The 14,287-nt window shown below is 46.6% G+C and overlaps 1 protein-coding gene across 4 annotated transcripts in view; it reads right to left on the bottom strand.

The window, feature by feature from the left end:
* Positions 1-310: 310 nt before the first annotated feature.
* Positions 311-14,287, bottom strand: part of LOC137562771 (kelch-like protein diablo) — a 69,752-nt gene continuing 55,775 nt past the window's right edge. For all 4 annotated transcript variants that reach the window (XM_068274443.1, XM_068274444.1, XM_068274445.1 and 1 more), the window contains exons 4-5: positions 13,565-13,792; positions 311-2,131 (exon numbers count right to left, since the gene is read on the bottom strand). In XM_068274443.1, coding sequence (XP_068130544.1) covers positions 652-2,131; positions 13,565-13,792 — 1,708 coding nt within the window. In that variant the 3' untranslated portion in view covers positions 311-651. The remainder of the gene's footprint in view (positions 2,132-13,564; positions 13,793-14,287) is intronic.

Below are 14,287 nucleotides of genomic sequence, written 5' to 3' on the forward strand. Positions count from 1 at the left end.
TCTATTGTAAGTGACAGCAACATAGGGAAAAAAAAAAAAAAGGGAAAAAGGAAAAAAAAAAAAAAAAAAAAAAAAAAAAAAAAAAAGAGTGCATGTTACGTTGGAACTAATGTACCATACATTTTATAATATGCATACACATGCATTTTAAAATTTTATGTTTTTGTTCCCTCATTAGTGGTCTTTTAAATACTTTCAATTAACTGAAGTAGTAAAGAGGGGATGCTTTTTTGCTTAGTCACAAGATTTGCTTAAATTCTTAATGTGTAATCTAAGGTAGATTGCAGTTTAGCAAATTCTTCCACCCATCTCCAGCTACAACTATAAAAGCCAAAGTGATAACCCCGGGGATAAGGAATTAGAGGATCCAAGTGACTGGTACTATGATGAGTTTTTGATGATCAGCAACACATCTTTAATAAAAAAACACAGATGGAAAAAGTGGCATCTTATTTTTGTCTAGTGCCTGGACTGGGCAAGAGTGAAGAGTATGGACTATCTCACTAGCCTTATTTGGAACGTAACTGGCTAGCGGGAGGGTAACAAATCTCTTGCACTCTACTCAGGTAGCTTCAGTGAGGTTAGTGCAGTCATGGTCTCAGCCTCCAGATCTATGTGGAAGCTACAAGTATGCATTGATCAATGACAATGCTAAGCAGAGGTCACTGAAAAACTTGACCGGCCGGGAATAAGAGGGTAAAGTTTGCTCAGAGGTACCTGTATAGCAGCACAACTAAAGTCTCTCCAACGGTTAATAGGGGGACGGGATCCTTGGTAACACTTTGTCCATCTTGAGTTACCTGGTGTCCAATAATACACATTCTTATAAAACTCGTCCCGATCGTTACCGCCAAAAACATAGATTCTGTGACCCCATTGAGCAACTACAGCAGTTTCTATTTTTTGTGGAAGTGGTGGGACTGCGAGGTTCTCACAAAGACATCCTTTTTCATCCAAGACAAAACCACTATATGTAGATGAAGTAAGTCCTTCGTATTCATATCTAAAGCCACCAATCGCACCTCCATATCGATCACTATAGTCACCAATCCCACTTTCTTTAGATCGATCACTATAGTGACCAATCACAAACACCTTGTTATCCATTGCTACTGCTCCACCATAGCCGACATTCATTTTATTTGGAATGAGACTCCATATATCTGATGCAATATCATAAATCAGCAATCCTTTAATGCTATATTCTGGTTTAGTTTGTCCACCTATGATGTAAAGTTTCCCTTTCAGCTGTGCGGATGCAAAGGAACGTAATGGGTAAGGTAGTTTAAATAACTCAGACCAACAATGTTTGGACAAGTCAAAACATTCCATGGAGTCCAAAATTCCATCTTCATTTGATCCTCCAACCACATAAAGTTTCTCTTTAAAAGATAAGAATCCATGCATTATTCGGGGGCTCATCATGCTTGGAAGCTCTGACCAGTCATTTGTCATAGAGTCATACATATAGAATGTTTTAGAAATAGAATTATCCAGCGATTCTCCTCCTGTCACATACAAATAGCTTCCTACAGCTACACACTCCGCGTGTGACACATACTTCAAAGGCATCAGCCTATTCCACTTATTAGAACCAGGATCATATGCATCCATGAAGAAATCATCCTCTTTTTCTTCTTCATAATCATCATAACTCCATCTCATCTCATCCTTCCAGCTTGTCTCATCTTCTGCTGCAAGGTCCATGAAAACAATCCAGTTTTCAAACATACCTTGCCGTGGTCTGAACTGTGGTAATTCCTGGAGATCACACTCTTCCCAACTTCCACCTTTTTCTACTTCTTCTCGTTCATGGGGCAGCATTAACTGTAACCGGATCACTCTACGCAGTTCTACAGGAAGTGGACGGTCTCCGGAACTGTTGGCTTTCCACCAGCTAAGAGCCACGTGATAAACAGAAAGTTCTGAAGACAACATCAGCTGGTCTGAGGAAAGAATCTTTGATATTTCTCCTAGTTCAAGGTGTAGAAAATCTTCATTTTTAAAGATGCTAGTTATGTGCCAGTTGATGTATTTCATTGCCATTTCTAGAAGTCTACTGTGATAATGGGTAGAGGCCAGTCTGTAAGTCCAGAAGCAGTTATCATTGTTTAGGGTCTTGATCAGAAACCTAAAATTAAATGAAAGGCAACATGAAAAACACTTAAAGACTAACAGGATTTTAGGTTTGTTAAAACAAAGCTGTTAAGAGACATATGGTTGATGTTGGTTACCAAACTATGCCTCGTTAAACTGTACTGTAACCATTGTACACTAGAAGGCACTGGCCAGGGGCATTGCTAGGAGCCTAAGAGACCCGGACACTTTTGGGCACTCCAGCTGAAAATTGGGTGTGGCCATGCACTGGAAAGTGTTGTGGAGCCAAAATTTACATGACCTTAACCACTTCACATTCAGTCGTTTTCACTTTATGCATCTAAGCCAGGGGTGCCCACACTTTTTTGACTCGCGAGCTACTTTGAAAATTCCCGAGCTCGAGAGATCTACCAACATTTAAAATAGCCAGGTATAGGTGCCCTTAATATAGGTAGCTATGCACAGGTGCTCCCCATATAGATAGCTAGGCATAGGTTCCCCCAATATAGATAGCTAGGCATAGGTCCTCCCATATAGATAGCTAGGCATAGGTGCCCCCCATATAGATAGCTAGGTATATGCTCACCCCATAGAGAAAGCTAGGCACAGGTGCCCCCTATATATAGATAGGCATGGGTGCCCCCCACTTATAGATAGCTAGGCATAGGTCCCCCCCACATATCGATAGCTAGGTATAGGTGCCCCCACTTATAGATAGCTAGGCATAGGTCCCCCCCCCACATATAGATAGCTAGGCATAGGTGCCCCCCACATATAGATAGCTAGGTATAGGTGCCCCCACTTATAGATAGCTAGGTATAGGTGCCCCCACTTATAGATAGCTAGGTATAGGTGCCCCCACTTATAGATAGCTAGGCATAGGTCCCCCCCCCACATATAGATAGCTAGGCATAGGTGCCCCCCACATACATAGAGCTAGGCATATGTCCCCCCACATATAGATAGCTAGGTATAGGTGCCCCCACATATAGATACCTACGCATAAGTGCCTCCCATAAAGATAGTTAGGCATAGGTGCCTGTCATATAGATAGATGCCCCCTCTCCCTCCACCAGCCGCCGCTCTCCTCCAACCCCCTTCACTGTGCCTGGAGGAGCATGCAGCACTGAGACATCTGATAGCGGCGACCAGCAGTGGAGAGGAGAGCGGAGGGTAATGGCGTGTATACAGGCAAAGCACTTCCTGTATACAAGTCCTCACCCACCGCTCTCCTCTCCACTGCTGGTCGCCGCTATCAGATGTCTCAGTGCTGCAAGGCAGAAGGCATGCAGAGTCAGCGAGGGGATCCGGACAAGGAGGTATGAGGATTCGAGCGGTGACAAAGAGGAAGGGGGAGGGCTGGGGCGGAAAGAGGTGGGCGGGACGTGGCTCTCCCTTTGCCTCTCCCTATTGGCTGTGTGCTGCTCTGCATAGGGCAGCTGAGCAGCACAATCAGACGGTACGCCAGCGCTGCATATAGTCAGCGTCTGGCGTACTATTTTAAAATGCCGACGCGATCTACCCAGCAGTCCTTCGCGATCTACTGGTAGATCGCGATCGACGCATTGGGCAGCCCTGATCTAAGCAATGTTCACCTCCCATTCATTAGCCTAGAAACTATCACAATGAGCTGATCTATATCTTGTTTTTTCCACCACCAATAAGGCTTTCTTTGGGGGGTACATTTTGCTAAGAGCCACTTTACTGTAAATGCATTTTAACAGGAAGAATAAGAAAAAAAAAAACTGAAAAAAATTCATTTCTCAGTTTTCAGCCATTATAGTTTTAAAATAATACATGCCTCCATAATTAAAACCCACATATTGTATTTGCCCATTTGTCCCAGTTATTACACCGTTTAAATTATGTCCCTATCACAATGTATGGTGGCAATATTTTATTTGGAAATAAAAGTACATTTTTTTCCGTTTTGCATCCATCACTATTTACAAGCTTATGATAAAAAAAAAAATAAAAAAAAAAAAAATATATATATCTATAAAAATATCTATCTATAAAAAAATCTCTCTCTCTATATTCATCTTTACATTAATATCTGAAAAGTTTAAACCCATAGGTAAATATTTACTTTTTTTTATTATTGTAATTTTTTTTTTCATTAAACATTTTATGTGGGTATTTTTGGGAGGGTGGGATGGAGAGAGTTTTTTTATATAAATATGTGTATTTTTATTTTTCTTACATTTAGATGTAGTTTTACTTTTTGGCCACAAGATGGCAGCCAAAAATGTTAGAGCGACGTAGAGGGACGCAAGAGGCAGAAAAAGCGAGGCTTCCGAGAGAAGCTGTCGATTTTTCTGTAGGGGAGAGGAATTAATCATCGGGCACCATGTCCCGATTGATTGATTGATTCCTTGGCTAACGATCCGTGGCCGGGAGTGCTCATGCATGCGTGCGATCGGCAACACACATGGCCTCCTGGACATAACTTTTATGTCCAGGAAGCTTAAATGGTTAACCGCGGTCTAAGTAGGCCTGCCCAACAAATTGTTGGATGAAGCCCCTCTCTCTCTCCATTAATACAGAAAATAAATGCAGCACATCACATAAATAAGCAGTGTCACAAACATAACTAGGCAGAGCTACCTGGCTTTTTTGTTTTGGTCTGGCTTTCTGCTGGGCAAAATGGCCTGCTGCCAGCACCCCCACCTCCCACCCATAGTGTTCCCTGGCCTTCTAGTGGACTCCCTCCCATGCTCTAATGGACCTCCCATTGAGGCACCAAAACTCCCAGCTTGCCCCATAGAAGAAACAGCTCCCTGCATGCCCACATAAAGGCATCACAGCACCCAATATGCTCATATAGAGGCACCATAGCCCCCAGCATACCCCCCCATTGCCATGTTCTGTGGTGCTATGCTGGGTGCTATGATGTCATGCTGGGTACTATGGTACCTCTATGGGGCATGCTGGGTACTGTGCAGAGCCTCTACTCTGTCTGGGGGACATCTGGGGCACCCCAGAATAGATCCGGGGCACGTGCCACTGATGTTTGGGGCTAGCAATGCCCCTGGTGCTGGCTCTTGGTTAGGAGACTGGAACACGGGCACTCTGCAATCTCACAGGAAGTAATCAAAGCTTGTAATGTGGCACCACAGAATAATTTAAAGGGAAGGTTCACGGTCAGTAAAAAAAAAAATATATATAAATAAAATAAAAATGCAAATCCACTTACATGGGGCTTCCTCCAGCCTGTGGCAGGCAGGAGGTGCCCTCCCCGCCGCTCCCGGGTGTCTCCTGTGGCCGATCCGACCTGGCCAGGCCCAGCTGCCAGGTTGGGCTCTTCTGCGCTCCAATCTGCACCTCACGTCATCGGACATCCTCCGGGCTGTACTGCGCAGGTGCAGTAGCTCTGCGCCTGCGCAGTACAGCCCGGAGGACGTCTGATGACGTCAGTGCGCCCACGTGGGACGCAGAAGAGCCCGACCTAGCCAGGTTGGGACAGCCACCGGGAGCCTCTGGAGCGGCGGCGAGGGCACCCCTGCCTGCCACGGGCTGTAGGAAGCCCCAGGTAAGTGGATATGGAATTTTTTTTTTTTTTTTTTACTGACCGTGAACCTTCCCTTTAAAGGACCACGATCGCGAAAAAAGTAGGCAGTTAAAAAAAATGTAACAGATGACAGGTTTTGGGAAGGTCCATCTTTTTAAGGGGGATTCTCAGGGCTTTCTTTGTTTTCAATAGCATTTCCTGAACAGCAGTTTAACTTCCTTGCCGGTTATCCCGAGCTTAGCTCGGGGTAACCTGCGCAGGAGGATTTCTTAGGCCCCGCTGGGCCGATTTGCATAATTTTTTTCCTACACGCACTTTGCTAGACGCGTGTAGTACGCGATCGCCGGCGCTCGCCGCCGAATCGCCGCTACACGCCGTGCCACCCCCCCCCACCCCAGACTCCTGCGCAGCCTGGCCAATCAGTGCCAGGCAGCGCTGAGGGGCGGATCGGGATTCCCTGTGACGTCCCGACGTCGGTGACGTCATCCCGCCCCGTCACCATGGCGACCGGGGAAGCCCTGCAGGAAATCCCATTCTGAACGGGATTTCCTGCTTACTCTGATTGCCGAAGGCGATCGGAGTGGGTAGGGAGATGCCGCCGCTCAGCGGCTATCATGTTGCGAGCCCTGGGCTCGCTACACGATTTAAAAAAAAAAAAAAAGTGCTACGCTGCCTCCTTGCCGGATTAATTAGACCGTCAAGGAGGTTAACTGCCAAAATAGCAAGATACCAGCCGGCCTCCCTAATCACTTGCACACTATTATGTCAGTTAGATTTTGCAACTATTGTTCAGGAAATGCTGTTGAAAACAAAGCAAGCCCTGAGAATCCTCCTTAAAAAGATGGGCTGGCCCAAAACCTGTCATCTGTCACTTTTTTTTAACTGCCTACTTTTTTCGCGATAGTGGTCCTTTAAGGATTTTTTGCTCATCCTGAAAAATCTCCTTGAACAAAGGGTGAGTTGTCCAACAAGCAGTGTGCCCTAATCATTGCCGCACATCAAATTACACAAAAAGGAGGAGCGATCTAGACCCCAAGACCTATCAATGGATATCATATACTAGTCCTTTAGACCTAATTGGCCAAACACAGAACTACAATAAACACAAGAAAATGAGCCAATTTAGGCCAGAAGGAGTAATAAAATAAGGCCTGGAACCCACTACAAAACGCTATCGCTAATCGCCAGCGTTTTGTATGAGCAGTTTGTAAGCGATTTCATGAGCGTTTTAGGGAAAGTTTTTAAAAAGTGTATCAATTTGCCAGCGGTTGTGTAGCTAGCTAGCGATTAGCATTTTAAAGTCTTATTGGTCCTTTCAATTAAATTTTAATTTTGTTACAGTGTGCAGTAACTTTAAAACGCTAGCAAAATCGCTCCATGCAGGTTTTGATGAGCGATTACACCAGCGATGATATACTTTACATTGAAGCGCAAACGCTAACAAAATGCTACATGTCCTGCGCTTGTGATCCAAATCGCAAACGCTCCTGTGGAAGTTGCCCCATCCATTAACATTAGCTGAGCGTTTTGGGAAAATGCTAGCGTTTTCCTGCGCTCCCTAAATGCTCACAAAAACGCCCTTGTGGGTTCCAGCCCTAAAGGATACTTCACACAATATAGTGCAAAATTACTAAATCAATTTTTATTGAGGTCTTAAAAAACACATGATTACAATCTCCCAGTTAAAACTAATTCTAATCAGTAATCCTGTCCCATTGCACATGGATAATTTATCATCAATAGTCAAATACATCAATTTTATAAGAACACCCACAGTTGGCTAGCAAAGAGATGTGCAAGAAAAACTTGTGTAATCTGAGCCGGAAATAGATATATATGTACACACACACACACACACACACACACACACACACACACACACACACACACACACACACACACTACCTACCTAATGCCTAAACCTAAACTCCCCCATGTTCCTAATGACTAAACCTACCCCGCCACACACACACACACACACACTACCTACCTAATGCCTAAACCTAAACTCCCCCATGTTCCTAATGACTAAACCTACCCCGCCACACACACACACACACACACTACCTACCTAATGCCTAAACCTAAACTCCCCCATGTTCCTAATGACTAAACCTACCCCGCCACACACACACACACACACACACACACACACACACTACCTACCTAATGCCTAAACCTAAACTCCCCCCACCTTCCTAATGACTAAACCTACCCCGCCACACACACACACACACTACCTACCTAATGCCTAAACCTAAACTCCCCCCACCTTCCTAATGACTAAACCTACCCCGCCACACACACACACACACACACACACACACACACACACACACACACACACACACACACACACACACACACACACACTTCAAAAATAAGCTAGTGACCACTCATACAAAAGTGAAAATCCCTACCTAATAAAGTGACCAAGTGCCATAAATACAGAAAATAAACACAAATACAAAAAGTCCAAAGTATGCAAATAAGCATACACTGCGCATGAGGCTGCACGCATATGCAGCCCCGCAGAGAACAAATGCGGGGTGGATGCACATGCACATCACACACACAGTGCTGCATGCAAAAGAGCAAATGAATGTAAACACCAAAATTGCCAGGAGTGCAAGAAGAAAGTGCTGCTAGTGCTGAATTGTGTGAGGCTGCCTTTCCGGGGTGTCTGGATACAGGAGAGAAAACACCTGACGCGGTCGCAGCTCCGGCTGCTTCTGAAGGAGGCCCCCTAGGTGGAAATTGCAGCAATGATACCTAGGAGACAGCTTGTTCTATGAGGAGTAATGGAGGTGGCACCAACTCACCAGTCTCTCTGATAGGTGTTTAATATGCACAGTCTGCCTCTTCTAGGGTACAAGGAAAGGGCAATACCTGGGAGTTATGTAGTTTAGTATGTCCAAATGTATGAACCCATAACAGGGGAAACTAGAAATTATTGGTGTCAGAAGCTCTCTAGTGGCTGGACTGCTCAATGCCTCCCAATCGTTTCAACACAAACAATCCAATATCGTGTATTAAATTGAAGCGCTAAAACTGCTGAAATTGGGCACCAGACAGGCCAGGAGGAAGCGTGTGAGCAACACTAAGGGCCCGTTTCCACTAGCGCGAATCCGCATGCAGACAACGCATGCGGATTCGCATAAGCAATACAAGTGGATGGGACTGTTTCCACTTGTCAGTTTTCATTTGCGTTTTTCTGTGCAGGATTTTTCTGCACGGTAGACCCTGCAGAATTCGCCTGCGTGTGGAATGCAGGCGAATCGCAGGCAATGTATTGAATAGGGAAATCGCATGCGTTTTTTGCATACGTTTTTTCCCGTGATTTCGCGTGCGATTTCGCATTGAAAGTAATGTAAATTGACACCGGCAGTGACATGGTTAAAAATCGCATATACCCTGCCTATGCGAAATCGCATGCGAAATCGCGGCAAAAAACGCATGCGGAATCGCATCCGCATGCGATTTTGTCAGCGGTGATATGCAGCGATTCCGCACCTCAATAGTGGAAACGGGCCCTAACAGTTCAATACACAATTGTCACAGGAGCCCTAGTGGTCAGACCGCAAGTTGCCTTCCAATCTGTTTCAGCACACCAATCATGCAAGCTGTGGTCGCACTCGGTGCACGGAAATCAACGGAACTTGGGCAGCAGCCCGACCAGAAGGGAGCCTGTGAGGTACGGTAATTACAACTTACACACTATTTCAGGGTATAACTGCTACCACTACTGATATGGGCCAGTCCCTACCGACTGACTGACCCTGTGAATAAAGACGGTTAAACACTCTATTCTGTCTAAATATCAACAACAGTAGCGTCTCTTCAGAGATCTGAGTTCAGTTCCTAAATAATACATACAGTACATACATACATACATATCCCTTTCGCTTCAGGTTGCCTTTAAGCAAAGCACAGCCAGGCACAGTAGCACCTGCAATATTTTCCTTCGCTGGCTCCAGCACAGTAGCGGCTCTCAGCTTGGGATAATGCAGAAATTGCTGATCCCAGTTGGGTCCGCTCTACTGCACAGATGCATGCAACTTGCGCCTGTGCAGTAGAGCAGACCCGACTGGGATCAGCTATTTCTGCCTGATCCTGAGCCGAGAGCCGCTACTGCGCCTGCGCTGGAGCCGGGAAATATTTACATGCTCGCTATTCGGAGGTGCACAGAAAGACCACCATGGGACACAGGACAACCGGGGAAGCCTCAATAGGATCCAGAGGCTCCCCCCTCCCAATGCAAGTTACAAGTTTTTTTTTTTTTTTGTTTTTGCTTGCAGATGATTGACTTGAAACTGTGCCTTTTAACCATTTGAGCCCCAGGAGGTTTATACAGATCTAGTGACCGGGCCATTTTTTTTTACAATTTGGCACTTCACAACTTTAACAGTTTATTGCTTGGTCATACAACTTGGCACCCCCTTTTCTTCTCACAAATAGAGCTCTCTTTTAGTGCTATTTTTTTTTTAAATCAATGGAACCCCCCCCCCCCCCCCCTTCAAATTGGCCCTAGACTATGTTACATACACTACACAATACATATGACTTGGCAGGGAGTAGATTGTGAGCCCCTCTGAGGGACCTTTAAGTGACAAGGCAATACTCTGTTCAGGGCTGCATAATATGTCAATGCTATATAAACACTAATATGCCAAATTACAAAAAAACTAAAAAATTATAGGATGACACCATATGGTTTTGTGGAGGAACAACAGAGCCACTCTGCCGCCACCATCCTGCGTCAGGCAGTCGGCAAGTGGTTAACATTGATTGATAAGGGCTTCAGAGGACTTCGGAATATGGAAAATTTTTTAGTTTTTATATTTACAGCAATTCCCAGCTGGTTCAGAAGAATTTTTGTACAGATTCCTCCAGGGCCGGGTTTACCTCACAGGAGCCTATAGGCAGAGATGTCCTGGCAGGCACTTAGACTTCACCCTCCATGAACCTACACACCCCCACCGAACCGCACGTGTGCTGGCTGGCCCAGCTGTCACTTCTCCCTTACTTCCCTTTCCAATCATAGGTAGCTACAGGTGGCCCTTAATTAGGTAGCTAGAGGTGCCCTTGAATGAAGGGAGATCGACAGTGAAATGCCAAGAGCTGGGTAAGTAACCTCATTTACTCTCCAGTCAGGACTGTGCGTAGGGAAGGTAAGGGAGGCACTCAGAGGGGTGTGAGCCGCCATTTATTTATCAGGTGCCTGTAGGAATGTGCCTACAGTGCCTTATGGCAAATCCGGCCCTGGATTCCTTCTTTCCTGTGTGAATGTACGCCATCTCCTCTCTGTGGCTCAGTGCACACCAAAACCGCTAGCAGATCCTTAAAAACGCTAGCGGTTTTTGGAGCAGATTTCAGAGCAATTCTAGGCATGTTTAAAGACGTTTTCTAAACATGCCTAGCGTTTTTGGGAGCGTTTGTGTAGCAGATTACAAATATTTTTACAGTAAAAGCGTTTACTGAACAGCTTCTGTAACAAAATCGCCTAGAAAACCGCTCTGATCTAGCGTTTTCCAAAGCGGTTTGAGTTTTTCCTATACTTTACATTGAGGCAAGACGCTTCTGCAAACCGCAAAAGTGCAGCAGGAGGCACATTTGCAGTTTGCTAAAAATCTCAAACCGCTGGTGTGCACCATCCCATTAAAATACATTAGCCAAGCATTTTCACAGGCGGAAGCAGTTTGGAAAATGCTACAAAAACCACTCGGTGTGCACTGGGCCCAGGGCCGGCTCTAGCGTGGGGTGAGAGGGGGCGGAGCCCCCTCAAATAAATCTTATGCCCCCTCAAGCATGGGGAGCTGCAGAGAGAAGAGGGAGAGCTGTGGGGACACCTCCCTCACCTTGGGGCTCCCTCTCTCTCTTGCGCCCACCTTCAGAATACGTGCGGTGCACCAAAATTGGGCGTGGTCAAGCACAACATGGGTGTGGTCATGGGTGGGGCCAAATATACATGACCTTAGTGATTTAAAAAGGTCTGCCAGGGAAGTTTGAGCTCTGCTGTAGTGTATCCCCCCAAAATAGATGTAATCTGACAGCATTTCACCAAAAAGACACAGGCCTCGATTCATAAAAAGCAGTGTGATAAAAATTGTCGGGAAAATATCGCACTGTGTATTCTCCCGGTCTGTGTGCTAATTCATAAAGATTTCCCCAGCTGCCTTTGAAGGTCGGTAAATTACCGCAGCCCATTGAGTGGTAGAGTAGAGCAGTGTGGCGATTCTCTCTTTTGCCCTGGACAGATGACTCAGACAGATGACTCAGACAGATGACTCAGACAGATGACTCAGACAGATGACTCAGACAGACTTTCCCTGCCTGCACAGATGACTCACTCAGACGGCTCTCTGGCTCTCTCCACAGATGACTCAAACAGACTTCGGCTCTCTGCACTTTGCATTCATCAGAGATGTCGGTAACTATCGTCAGTTGCAGGCTTTATAAATTGACATTTGCTGACAATTTACTGACATGTGTTGGAGGTAACTACAGCCAAGTCGGTAATTTATCTCCCTGGTCGGTAATGTCAGCTTTTCATGCAGTAACAGGCAGCCTTTATGAATTGACATTTTTAAGTGGTCAGGAAAGTCTGCAGTTTTCAGCATTACCGCATGAGGTAATGCTTTATGAAGCGAGGCCAATATCTCGAGGAAGTTCCTCCAAAATACAGATAATATGGTACTGGTTCCTCCAAAATAGACAATGTCGCAGCAGCTGTTCCCCCAACATACACATAATTTCGAAGCAGTTCCCCAAAATACGCAAAACCTGGCAGTGGATCACCCAAAATACATACAATCTGGCAGCAGTGGTCCCCCAAACATACACAATCTGGCAGCAGTGGTCCCCCAAACATACACAATCTGGCAGCAGTTCCCCAAAATAGGTGTCCCCAGTATATGTAGTCAGGGGTATATGTGCCAAGTATAGGTAGTCAGGGGTATATGGGCCAAGAATAGGTAGTCAGGGGTATATGGGCCAAGAATAGGTAGTCAGGGGTATATGGGCCAAGAATAGGTAGTCAGGGGTATATGGGCCAAGAATAGGTAGTCAGGGGTATATGGGCCAAGAATAGGTAGTCAGGGGTATATGGGCCAAGAATAGGTAGTCAGGGGTATATGGGCCAAGAATAGGTAGTCAGGGGTATATGGGCCAAGAATAGGTAGTCAGGGGTATATGGGCCAAGAATAGGTAGTCAGGTGCCCCCCCCCCCCCCCCAGCATGAGGGGAGCAGCGCAGTGGAAGGAGAGCTGTGGGGACAGCGGGAAGGTTGGGTCCACCTCCCCCCTCCTTCCCTCGCTCTCCCCTACAGAACTAATGTGCGGGCAAGACTTACCTCTTCCTTCTTCCGGCGCAAGAGGGAGCCATCTGGTCTAGACCAGAGCAGTGGCATGCAGATCCTACCCAGCGCTTGGATCGAGGAAGAGGCAAGTCCCGCCCACTGCCAGCCGCCGCACATTAGTTCTGGAGGGGAGAGCGAGGGATGGAGAGCCCGAAGGTGAGGGAAGGAGGGGGGAGATGCCCCCCCCCCCTTCCCCACAGCTCTCCTTCCACTGCGCTGCTCCCCTCCACACATGCCAGGGTGGACGGCATCACCCTCTGAAAAAAGCAGGTGGACGTCGTCCACACCCCACTTGACCCCTGGGAAACACTGTCTCTTATGTGCGTTTGCTGGTGAAACGTTGTCTGTCATTGCGTGCCTTTAATGGGGAAACGCTGTCTGTCATTATGTGCATTTACTTCATTTTTTTTTTAATGCAACTACATTAGCTGGTATAACTACATTACAGTTAGCCCCACCCACTTGACATCATGGCCATGCCCATTTTTGCCGCAAATTTCATCGAACATGTTGCCCCCTACCCATTTTTGACTGCCCCCTCATATGTGCCAGTCTAGAATCAGCCCTGACTGGGCCTGTGTTACACATCAGTGACTCACCTGCTGCATTGCTCCTGCATGTCTGTAATCTGCAGGCGGCTGGATACAGTAAACAGAGCCTCAACATTGCCCAAAGTGATGGCAGCCTCACCGGTGTATATGAAGTGCAGGATGGTCTCTATCGTGGAAGAGGAGACATCTAGGAGAGAAACTTCTCCTTGCTGAGACTCTACCATACAGGTGGTGAACATGGCTCGGAAATAGGGGCTGACTGAAGCCAGGACAACCCTGCAGAGACACAGAATAGATATCAGCACATCTCTGGAGCATAGCTGTCCCTGTGATTGTCCTACAGCCTTGCTTCAGTGGGTGTGTATTGCCTGTGTTATAGTGACCCTGTAGTGTCCAAGCCCATACCTTGTCCAGTCATGTGGTGCAGATGGGGTGGCAAGAAACATAGCAGCTACAATTGTCGCCGCAACCACGTGGCGCGCGAGTGTTGCGGCGACAGGTCGCCAGTGAGTATGAGGCGCAACACGGGCGCGCACCCCGAACCGTCGCTGCTGTTGCCAGGTGATTGGCGCGGTTAATCGCCTGGCAACTTCGCCGCAACTGTCGCTAGCCGGTGCATTGAGTTTCCGGCGGGGGGGGTTGGATGGAGGAACGCCGCCAAACTGTCGCACACACGCTCCCGTGTGCTAGCGACAGTGAAGAAAAGTAGCCCGTGAGTATGGGCCATTAGAGGGGATGTGGGAACTCTGGGAATTTTGTTCAGAGTGCCTA

This window comes from Hyperolius riggenbachi, chromosome 3 (assembly GCF_040937935.1).
Source record: "Hyperolius riggenbachi isolate aHypRig1 chromosome 3, aHypRig1.pri, whole genome shotgun sequence".
Lineage (NCBI taxonomy): Eukaryota > Metazoa > Chordata > Amphibia > Anura > Hyperoliidae > Hyperolius > Hyperolius riggenbachi.